This window comes from Eubalaena glacialis, chromosome 3 (assembly GCF_028564815.1).
Source record: "Eubalaena glacialis isolate mEubGla1 chromosome 3, mEubGla1.1.hap2.+ XY, whole genome shotgun sequence".
Lineage (NCBI taxonomy): Eukaryota > Metazoa > Chordata > Mammalia > Artiodactyla > Balaenidae > Eubalaena > Eubalaena glacialis.
This window is the reverse complement of record NC_083718.1, coordinates 137312896-137325130: the sequence shown is the minus strand read 5'-3', so window position 1 is coordinate 137325130 and position 12235 is coordinate 137312896. Positions and strand designations below refer to the sequence as shown.

Sequence of the window (12235 nt, the reverse complement as noted above, 5' to 3'; positions counted from 1 at the left end):
TTTGCATTACCTCATGTTTTATCCTCTGCCTGGAATGGGCCTCTCCTTTTGTTCTCCTGACAAATTACTAATTATCTTTAGAAACCCAATTCAAAAGTCAATTATGTTCTCTATGAACGTTCTCTCATTTTTTGTTTTGCACTTCACAGTAGTTAATCTTTTCTTTGTAAGTACTCCCATCACATTCTGCATATGTCTCAATATGGCATTGATCACAGTGTATCACAATTATTTGTCTCCTGAGTTAGAAGCTGAGCTCTTTTAAAACAGGGTCTGTGGGACTTCCCTGGTGGTGCAGTGGTTAAGAATCCACCTGCCAATGCAGGGGACACAGGTTCAAGCCCTGGTCTGGGAAAATTCCACATGCCAGGGAGCAACTAAGCCCACGTGCCACGACTACTGAGCCCATGGTCTAGAGCCCGCGCACCTAGAGCCCGTGCTCCACAACAAGAGAAGCCACAGAAATGAGAAGCCCACGCACCGCAATGAAGAGTAGCCCCCGCTCGCCACAACTAGAGAAAACCCGCGCACAGCAACGAAGACTCAATGCAGCCAAAAATAAATAAATAAATATTTTTTAAAAATTAAAAACAAAAAAAACAGGGTCTGTGATTACTGAGGCTGGTGGTGCAAGAAAGTCATTTGAGAATTTTAAAAAATATATAAACATTACCCTGGTAATTCTCATATAGCTACTGCACAGGCCAGCATTTGGGAATGATTACCATAGTTCTTCTATCTCAAGCACCCAAAAAATAATGAGCATATTTGCTAAAGAAGTAATGAACTGTTACTGAAATAAAAGATTGGATTTTCATTACCTGTAAAACTAGCCAACCTTTCCCGTTTAAAGGATGGTTCTTCTAGGTCTTCTACCATTGATTCAGTAGTGGATGTACTTGACTTAGAAACTGTACTGCTTCCTAAAACTGACCTTTAATAATGAATAACAACATTATTTATTTAGATATCCTTATGGGCAATTAAATGTATAAATGAAAACATTATCAGATTGAGAAATCAAATATACTGTAATCATATGAGCAAAGTTGGTAAAAATAAACTAGTTCTTTAAATATTGAGTTGATTTTTAATGTTAAGTAAAAAGTCATTTTAAATATACTTTAGAAATAAGACATGTCAAACCTATGCCTAAAGACCTTCAATGGATTCTCAACAGTATGTTTAGGATAAAAATCCAAAACACAGCCTACCTACCGAGACTCTCTGTCTTATCTTCATTATCAATATTCTCTCCCCCCACTTTTTTTTTTTAAGTTTCTCAAACTTATGGAGCTCTCTTACCTCAGGGCCTCAGCCTGGAATATTCTACCCTTCATTTTTCACCAGGTTTCTGCTCATTTTTCAAATCCCATATTAAATGCAATTTATTCAATTTGATAAATGTCCTCTCAAGACTTAATTTAAAATAAAATTTATATACTTCGTGGGAAATCAATACACTGAAGAATCCAAAAATAATTTCCTTTAAACATAGAAACTTAACATTACTCCATGATATTACATACTTTTTTCCTTTCTACTTATAGTTCCAACTGCCCTCCGAAAGGTTGGGTTCAGTTTACTGGAATATCCTTTGTTTTGCGGAGAACTCCCATGGCTTCTGTATGCTAATTTGGAGGCAGACTCTAGAGCAGCATATTTTCTCCTAAAATTTCATGCTTAGTTAACATCTGGAACTTTTAATTTATCAGATTGAAAGTTACACACTAAAGTATTTCCCCATAATCTTTAGATTGTTTTAGGAGTACTGTTTTATTATGGCAAAGACTGAATTTCTCTATTGGAAGCACTAAAAATTTTCAATTATATAAGTATCTACATATGTAAATGCAAAACATGTCATTTACCAAAAAAATCGTTATAAAACAAGAGAGAAATCAAACCCTAGGAGAACAAGGATTTGTATGGAAGAATAGGGAGGGAAAAAAAGGAAAGCTCCTAAACTGCAGCATAAAAGAAACTGAAGAAAACTGAAGAAATACGTCTGTGATGCTAGGTCGCATCTTTTGGTTCCTCAGGAAATCTTGAGTAAAATCTGTATATTTTTTCACAAATGTTTTGGTGTAAGTGTAGGGGAACACTTGACATGCAAGCTCTACATCTAGTTAAAACATGAGAAGAACACAGAGGTGGCACACTAGGATGAGAGAGCGGAGCTGGGAGACTGGGGACAACTGACATCTAAGTTACATATGTGCAACTTAAATGAAAATACATAAGATATAAAAAAAGAATCATAGAATAGTATACTCTACCTTGTAAACTGCCCTAACATACTAGGATTTATTGTATTCTGATAAAGGCTATAGGAAGCTATAAAGTCTGATGTATGTGATCCTTCTTGTGATGTCAATAGTTTATTTGGCTTTGCTGTACCAGTATGTGGATCTGGATGGTAAAGAGGTCTGGGAGTAACATCAACTCCATGTATATCAGTCACCTGTAGAAAATAGTTATTTAAAATAAAATAAGTAAAAATGACAGGGTTTCTGAATAATCGGTCCTAAAAAACAGAGATAAAAATAGTAGAAAAAAGATAAATATAATGTTTGTAGGATAGGACAAACATTAAAAATTTAATGATAAAAGATTTTATGCTTAAAAAGTTTCTTAACTGAGGCATACACTTTTTTAAAAGTCATATTCATGTTTTACCTATATATAAGAAATATATATTAATTTTGAGAAAATTCAAAAATATAGAAAGATAATTCATTCAGATTGTTAATATTTTGGTATATTTAATTTTTTATGTATAAGCTTTAAAAACCACAACTTTTCATTTAACATTTTATTAATAAACATTAGCCAAGTTATTACACATTTTTGGCTTATTTGTTTTTGGCTAATTTTTAGTATTTTTAATTATGAAATTTAACACATACAGAAATATAATTAAAACATAACCATATAGTTAAATAATGCAAAGCAAATGTTCTTATAATCACAACTAAAGTAAAAAATTAGAACATTGATAGAGCCTCCAGGAGACTTTGCCCCTCCTAGATCACAAGCAGCTCCCCTGGCTTTTGCTTCTTCTGGTTTACTGCCTCTCCCTCCTCCCCAGTGAATATCATTAACTTGATTTTGGTAATTATTTTCTTTCTTCTTTTTAAAGTTTTATTAAGTATGCATTCCTAAACAATAACACTTACTTTTTATAACTTATATTGAAGTAAAATATACATAGAGATGTGCACATATAAATGCACACCTTAATAAATTTTCATAAATGGAAGACACCCAGGTACCTAGCATTCAGATTTAGAAACAGAAAATTACCAGCATCTCAGAAGTTCCTTCCATAAGAGTCACTATCTCCCACCAAAGGTAATGATTATACTGACTCCATGGATTAGTTTTGCCTGTTTTTGAACTTCACTTTGATGGAATCATGAAGCACATACCCTTGGTATCTGGTTTCTTTTTTTCAATGTTACATTTGTGAGAGCCCTTCATATTGTCAAGTATAGCTGTAGATGGTTCATTTTCATTGTTGTACAATAATATTCCATTGTGTGAATATATCACAATTTTATATATCTACTTTATTGTTCATGGACATTTCTGTAGTTTCCAAATTTTTGGCTATTACAAATGATGCCACTGGGTTTCCCTGGTGGTGCAGTGGTTAAGAATCCACCTGCCAATGCAGGGGACATGGGTTCGAGCCCTGGTCCAGGAAGATCCCACATGCCACAGAGCAACTAAGCCCATGCGCCACAACTACTGAGCCTGAGCTCTACAGCCCGCGAGCCACAACTACTAAGCCCATGTGCCATAACTACCCTCGCGCCTAGAGCCTGTGCTCCACAACAAGAGAAGCCACCGCAGTGAGAAGCCCGCACACCGCAACGAAGAGTAGCCCCTGCTCACTGCAACTAGAGAAAGCCCGCGAGCAGCAACGAAGACCCAATGCAGCCAAAAATAAATAAATAAATATATTTTAAAAAACCAAAAACAAATGATGCCACTAAGAAGATGGTTGTACATGTGTTTTGCTGACTATACTGTATGAATTTACGTTGGGTGTATACCTGTGTGAAATTCCTGGTTATTGGATTATTTATATGTTCACATATATAGTAGATACTGCTGAAAGGTTTTCCCAAGTGGTTCCCACCAACAAAGTATGAGAGTTCTGGTTGCTCCAGATTTTGCTTAGCACTTAGTATTGATATTTACCAAGTTTATCAATGTAATTTAGTTTTGCCTGTTTTTAAAATGTATATAAATAGCCATATATTATAACAGAATTATCTGACATCTTTTGTTCAACAGTATGCTTTTATATATCTCTCCATGTTGTTGCATGTGTAACAGTTCATTCATTTATTGGTGACTGTAGTCTGTGGGATTAGTATATCATATTTTATTTATCCCTTTTACTTTTAACAGACATTGAATTGATTCCAGTTTTTGGCCATCATGAAAACTGTTTCAATAAACATTTATGTGAAAGCATACTGTTAAACATGAAAATGTATTTCTGTAGGGGATATATAGATGTGGAATTGATGAGTCAACTTGATTAGATAACACCAAACTGTTTTCCAAGTTGATTGTAAAACTTTTCAAGATTACCAGCATTGTGACAGTTGCTGTTACTCTACATTCTCATCAACAACTAGCACTGCCAGATATAGAAATTTAAACCAGTATGGGTATAAGTATACAGGTATCTCATTTTGACTTTAATTTTCATGAAATTGAACTTCTTTTCATGTGCTTATTCCCATCTTGACTTCCTTTTTTTTGAAGGAAAATATCCCATACAAGTCCTTTGCACACTTTTCTGTTGAGTTCCGTCTTTTTTTAAATTGATGATAGAGTTCATTAAATGTTCTGACTATGAACCCTTTCTGGTTTATGTGTTGAAAATGTCTTCTTTCACTCTATGGCTGCATTTTCCTTGTAGTATCTTTTAATGAATAGAAGTTCTTCATCTTAGCGTAGTCAAATTTATCATGTTTTCCTTTATGGTTTACGCCTTAGATGTCTCATCCAAGAAACCATTCCCAATCCTGAAATTATGAAGATATTTTTGCTTTTCATGTTTAGATCTATAATATACCCAGAATTGAATTTCGTGTATAGTATGAGGAAGGAAGCCAATATATTTTTATTCCGTGTGAATACCCAATTGTCTCAACAAGAATTTTTGAAAATCCTGTTATTTCCCCATTACTGTCTAGTGCACATTTATTATAAAACAAGTGTTTATATGTGCCTGAGTCACTTGTAGGCTCTCTGTCTATACCTTTGTTAATGTTACACTTTATATAAAACTTGGTATCTAGGAGAGCAAGTCCTTCCACAAAGTTCTTATTCAAGAGTATCTCGGTTATGCCTAAGCTTTAGCAGCTTTATATAAATTTTAGACTTACCTTGACAAGTTCCTGAAAAAAATACAATGAAAAAAAAACCTGAGATTTTGACTGAAATTGCAAAGAATCTATAAATCAAAATTTGGGTATAATTGATACACTTACAATACTGACTCTTTCTATGCATAAACATGTTCTATCTCTCCATTTGTTTGGGTCTTGTTTAATGTCTCCCAGTAAAATTTTATAGTTTTTACAGTATAGGTATGTGCATCTTTGTTATATTTATCCACAAGTACTTAATGTGCTACTATAAATGGTATCATTTAAAAAATATGTAATTTTTGAAATGTGTGTTGCTGGTATATAAAAATATAATTGTTTTTGGTTGTTTTTTTTGATATCCAATAACCTTGCTAAACTCTTATTAATTTGATAATTATTAATAGGTGATTTAAAATTTTATATGTAGGTAATTGTGTCATCTACAAATATTCAATGTTTTGTTTCTTTCTTTCCAATTCTTACATTTTTCATTTCTTTTTCTTGCCATACTGAAATGGCTAAGACTTCCAAGAATGTTGGATAGAAGTGGATCCTTCTTAGGAATGCTTTACCATTAAATACAATCAGTGCTGTAGGATTTTATAAATCAGATTAAGGAAGTTCCTTGTGATTGCCAGTTTCATAAGAACATTTTAAATCATGAATAAAATTTTAATCTTATCATATAAATACTTTCTGTATTGAGATGATCATATGCTTTTTTCCTTTAAGCTATATATGAATGTGGTGAATTACACTAATGGATTTTTAAATGTTAAACCAATCTTAATTTATTGGTATAAATGCAGCTCCTCATGATGTATTATCTCTTTTATTATTGTTATTGAATTTTGTTAACATTTTACTGAGGATGTCTCCATCTATGTTTGGAGAGATTGACTTGTGATGTTTCTTTCTCATACTGTTGTAGTCAGATTTTGATATCAAGATATTTCTAGCCTCATAACATGAGTTCTGGAGTATACCCATTTCTCTTGTTCTGTTTTTGTTCTTATGTGTTTGGCATATATCACTAGTGAAACCATCTGGGCCTGGAATTATCTTTGAAGAAAGATTTTTAAATTACTCATATTAATTTCTTTAATACCTTCCAATTTTCATTTTTGCTTGTCTCTTGGTAAAATGTAAGTTTTTAAGGAATCTTTCCATTTTATATTCATTTGCAAATTTTGCAAAATTTAAAATTGGCATAAAGTTACACACAACCTGCATAATTATCTTTTTAAATAGCTTTTAAAGTGTACAAGTCAGTGGATTTGAGTGTATTCACAAATATGAGCAACCATCACCACAGTTAATTTTAGAAATTTTTTATCACCTCAAGAAGAAACTCTATATCCTTTAACTCTGACTCCCTAACCCTTGTCTTCCTCCCAGTCCTAGGCAACCACTTAGGTATTTCGTGTCTCTAAAGATTTCCCTGTTCTGGACTTTCATGTGAGTGGCATAACATAGTGTGTAGTATTTTGATTGGCTTGTTTCATTTAGCATAATGGTTTCAAGATTCATCCATGTTGTTGCATGCATCAGTACTTCATTCCTATTTGTGGTTGAATAATATTCTACTGTATGAATATACCACATTTTGTTTAGCCATCTGTCCACTGATGGACATTTGGGTTGTTCCCACTTTTTGGCTATTATGAATAATACTGATATAAACATTCATGTACAAGTTTCTGGCTTGGAAATATATCTTAAGTTCTCTTGGGTGTATATATCTAGAGGTAGAATTGCTGGGTCATAAGATAGCAGTATGTTTAAACACCTGAATTACTACCAGACTGTTTTCCAAAGTGGCAGGACCATTTTACATTCCTATCAGTAGTATTCTGATTTCTTGATATCCTTGCCAACACTTGTCATCTGACTTTTTGATTCTAGCCATCCTACTGAGTATGAAGTAAAGATCACACTGTGGTTTTGATTTGCATTCCTCTAATGACTAGTGATGTCAAGTTATCTTTCCATGTGCTTTTTGACCATTTGTATACTTTCTTTGGAGAAATGAGTATTCAATTCCCTTGCCCAATTTTTAATTGGATTTTTTGTCCTTTTATTATTGAGTTGTAATTCTTTATATATTCCCGATACAAATCCCTTAACAGATATATCGTTTGCAAATATTTTCTCCCATTCTGTGAGTAGACTTTTTACTTTATTGATTATGTTCTTTGAAGCACATTTTTAATTTTGGTAAAGTTCAATTCATCTGGCTTTTTTTCTTTTGTTCATATTTTTTGTGTCATATCTGAGAATCCTTTGCCAAACCAAGGTCATGAAGGTTTACCACCATGTTTTCTTCTAAGAGTTTTTAGTTTTAACTGTCACATATGTCTTTGATTCATGTTGAATTAATTTTTATATGGTATGAGGCAAGGGTCCAACTTTATTCTTTTGCATGTGGCTATCCAGTCATCCCAGCACCATTTATTGAAGACTATCCTTTCCCTCTTAAATGGTCATGGTATGCTTATCAGAAATAAGTTGACCATAGATGTAATGGGTCTATTTCTGGACTCTCAATTCTATTCCATTGATCTGTATATCTATCCTTGTGCCAATCAGTACCACACTATCGTGATTTCTGTTGCTTTGTAGTAAATGTTGAAATTGGGAGTGTGAGTCTGCCTACTTTAGTCTGCTTTTTCAGGACTATTTTGGCTATTCTGGGTTCCTAGCAATTCCATATGAATTTTAGAATCAATTGTCAATTTGCACAAGGAAGTCTGCTGGGATTCTGATAAGGATTGTGTTGAATCTATAGAAGAGATTGGGAAGTATCACCATCTTAATAATGGTAAGTCTTCCAATTCATAAATTTTGGATGCTTTCCCATTTATTTAGATCATCTTTAATTTCATTCAGTAATGTTTTACAGTTTTCAGAGCTTATGATATCATTTCTATTATTAAATTTATTCCTAAGTATTTTATTGTTTTTGATGTTGTGAAAGAAATTGTTTTCTTAATTTTCAAATTGTTTATTGTAAGTGTAAAAAATAAAATTTATTTGTATATTGATCATGTATTCTGCAACCTAACAGAATCCATTCATTAGTTTTAATAGTTTCTTTTTTTGTTTGGTTTTTTTTGTTTTGTGTCTTTTTGGCCATGCCACGGCTTGCAGGATCTTAGTTCTCCCACCAGTGATTGAACCCAGGCCATTGCAGTGAGAGCGCTGAGTCCTAACCACTAGACCGCCAGGGAACTCCATAGTCTTAATAGTTTTTTAGTAGATTTCTTAGGAGTTTCTATATGTAACATTATGTCATCTGCAAATAGAGATTTATCTTTTCCTTTCCAATTTGGTTGCCTGTTTTTCCCCCCTAATTGCCCTACCTAGAACCTCCAGTACAATGTTGAATAGAGTGGCAAGAAAATTTTGTCTTGTTCCTGATGTCAAAAGGAAAGCATCCAGTTGCATGATTGAGTTGATATTAGTGGATTTTTCATAAGTGTTCTTTATCAAGTTGAGGAAGTCCCTCTACTCCTAGTTTATTAAGTGTTTTTATCATGAAAGTATGTTGAATTTTAAAAAGTGCTTTTTCTGGATCTAGATGATCATTGCTTTTTATTCTACTGATATGAGATGTATTACATTGATTTTTAGATGTTAAAGTACTTTGCACCCCTGGGATAAATCCCACTTGGTAACTGTTATGGGCTGAATTGTCTCTCCCCACCAAAAAATTCACATGTTGAACCCCTAACCCCTAGTACCGCTAAATGTGACTGTATTTAGTGATAGGGACATTAAAGAGATAATTAAGTTAAAATGAGGCCATTAAGGTTGGTCCTAATCCAATATAACTAGTGTCCCCAAGGAAGAGTAGATTAGGACACTGTTTATGCCATACAGTCTGTGATATTATGTTATGGCAGCCTTAGCAAACTAATGCACTCCAGGCATATAATTCTTTTTATATGTTAGATTTGGTTTGCTAGAATTTTGTTCAGGATATTTGCACCCACATTCATAAGAGATATTGGTCTGAAATTAATATTGAAACTAATGTGTGTCTCCTGTAGACAGCCTATCATTGGATCATGTTTTTTAAGCCAGTCTGACAGTCTATGCCCCTTGTTTGGATTGTTTAATCTATCTACATTTAATGTTTTCTTGATATAGTTGGATTTATATCTCCCATCTTACTTTATGTGTTCCATATGTCTCATGTCTTTTTTGTCCTCTATTCATCCTTTATTACTTTTTTCTGCATTGAGTGAATATTTTCTAAGGTAGCATTTTAATTTTTTAATGATTTTTTCATTATATTTTTGAGGTTTTTCTAGATGGTTGTTCTAGGGTTTAACATACACATCTTGTCAAAATTAGCTTTGGATTTATATTAGCTTAATTCCAGTAATATATTGAAATATTACTCCTATATAGCTCTATTCACTATTTCCCCCTTTTGTGGTATTATTTTTATGTAAATTGCATGTATTACTGTTACAAAATATAAGAAAACAGAGCCATAATTATTACTTTTCATTTTGTCATCATTAGCTTACATTACATGTTTGTTCCCATTCACCTCCTTTGTGCTATTACTGCCAAATACATAACACATATATTACATTTCTATGTGTCATAGACCCAATAATACATTATATACATGTTATTTTATATAATCGTTTTTCAAATCAGTTAAGAGGGAAAAAAGGAGGAAATGCACTAATAGTTGCATTAATTACATGATATAATAGTTGTTGTAATTACATAATTGTGTTTACTGATGTTCTTTGTATGGATATGAATTACCATCTGAGGTTACTTGTTTTCAAGCTGAAGAACTTCCCTTAGTATTTCCCGTAAGGTGGGTCTGCAAGCAATAAATTCTTTCAGTTTTTGTTTATCTTGGAGACTCTTTATTTCATCTTCATTTTGGAATAATAGCTTTACTGGCTACAACATTCTTGGTTGAGCTTTTCCTTTAACAACTTCAAATTTGTTCTCCTCTGCCTTCTGGCCCCATTGTTTCTGATGAAAAGTTATCTGTTAATCTTATTAAGGTTCCTTTGCACATGATACACACTGTTTTTCTCCTGCTGCTTTTAAGATTTTCTTATCTTTGACTTTCAGCATTTTTACTATAATATGTCTTCATTGATTCATTCTTGGAATTCACTGAGCTTCCTGGATGTGTAGGATATTGTTTTTCATTAAATTTGGGGTGTTTTCATCCATTATCTTTTTGAATATTTTTTCCTTTCCTTTTGTGTCTCTCTTCTCCTTCTGTTACTCCCATTATGCATATGTTGGTGTGTTTGATGGTGTTTGATGGCTCTATTCGTTTTTCTTCATTCTTTTTTTTCCCACTCTGTGTTTGGCTTGAATAATCTCTATTGATCTGTCTTCTAGTTTGCTAATTCTTGCTTCTGTCAGTTAAAATCCATTGTTGAGCTCCTCTAGTGAATTTTAAAGTTTCAATTATTGTACTTTTCAGCTTCAGAATTTCCATCGGTTCTTTTTTATAATTTCTCTTTATTGATACTTGGTGTAACATTATACCTTCTTTTACTTCTTTAAAGCATAGTTTCTGTAATTCCACGAAGCTATTTATAATGGCTTCTTTTAAATCTCTTTCTGTTAAATTTGACATTTGCTTCCTCCCACAGACAGCTTCTGTTGCCTTTTTTCTTGAGTATGGGTCATACTTTCCTATTTCTTTACATGTTCCATAATTTTTTGTCAGAAATCAGAGACTTTAGATAATATATTGTAGCAACTCTGGGTACTGGAACTTCCCTCCTCCCTAGAGCTTGTTATTGCTATTTGCTTGTTTATATTTTGTTTAGTGATAACCTGGATTATTTTAGTGAGGTCTGTTTTCCCATTGCAGGTTGAACAGTGTCCCCAAAAAGAAGATATGTTGAAATCCTAACCTCCAGTACCTCAGATTATGGAAATAGGGTCTTTGCAGATTTAACCGAGTTAAGATGAGATCATTAGGGTGAGCCATAATCCAATATGACTGATGTCTTTATAAAAGGGGGAAATTTGCACAGAGACAAACAGAGGGAAGATACTGTGAAGATAATGGGGAGAACAAAATGTACAGACAGAGGATTAGAGTGATGGATCTACAAGCCAAGGAGTGTTTGGGGCCATCAGAATCTAGGAGAGAAACAGATACTTCCCTAGCATATTCAGAAGCTGCACACCCCTGCTAACACCTTGATTCCAGACTTTTAGCCTCCAGGAGTGTGAGACAATAAATTTCTATTGTTTGAAGTCATACAGCTGTTGGTACTTTGTTAAGGCACTCCTGGGAAACGAATATGCCCCCTCCCAACACCTACCCTGCAGTCCTGTTAACACACTAATGTTGCTCCTCAGGGAGGTGCAGCTTTGGGTATGCCCACAACCATCCTGCGATGCCAGAGCTACTGGTAGGGCTCTCTTCCACTCTTACTCTGACCACACTCAGCTGTTAACTTCACTAGTTGCCAGCTGATTGCTCTATTGTTTTCAACAATGCTCTGGGGCATAAATTCTCTACAGACTAATCCAATGAAATTGTGGCTCCTTCCAGGGAAGTTTCTGATGCCAATGTTCAATATTTATTCTCACTACAGGAAGGCTTCTCTTGCTGAGGAATTGCCTTATACCCTGTTTCCCTATAAACTAGCTAGCCTACAGTCTAGGGTGTATCCTCGTTAGATCAATTAATTTCCTCCCAATTGCCTTTTACCACTATGTCCACTGTTTCTGAGGGTGTTCATAGGTTTAAACTTCTCCACGCTCTGTTGCAAATAAAGCTGGTTCCTTATGGAAGATATAAAGAACTATCTGTTGTACAGCTTGCTTCT

General features: G+C 33.8%; 1 protein-coding gene across 1 annotated transcript in view; it reads right to left on the bottom strand.

The window, feature by feature from the left end:
* Window positions 1-12235, bottom strand: part of DNAI4 (dynein axonemal intermediate chain 4) — a 90587-nt gene that overhangs the window by 64315 nt on the left and 14037 nt on the right. Inside the window, 2 exon segments of the mRNA XM_061186469.1 lie at window positions 822-934; window positions 2280-2464. Of these exon segments, the coding sequence (XP_061042452.1) occupies window positions 822-934; window positions 2280-2464 (298 nt within the window).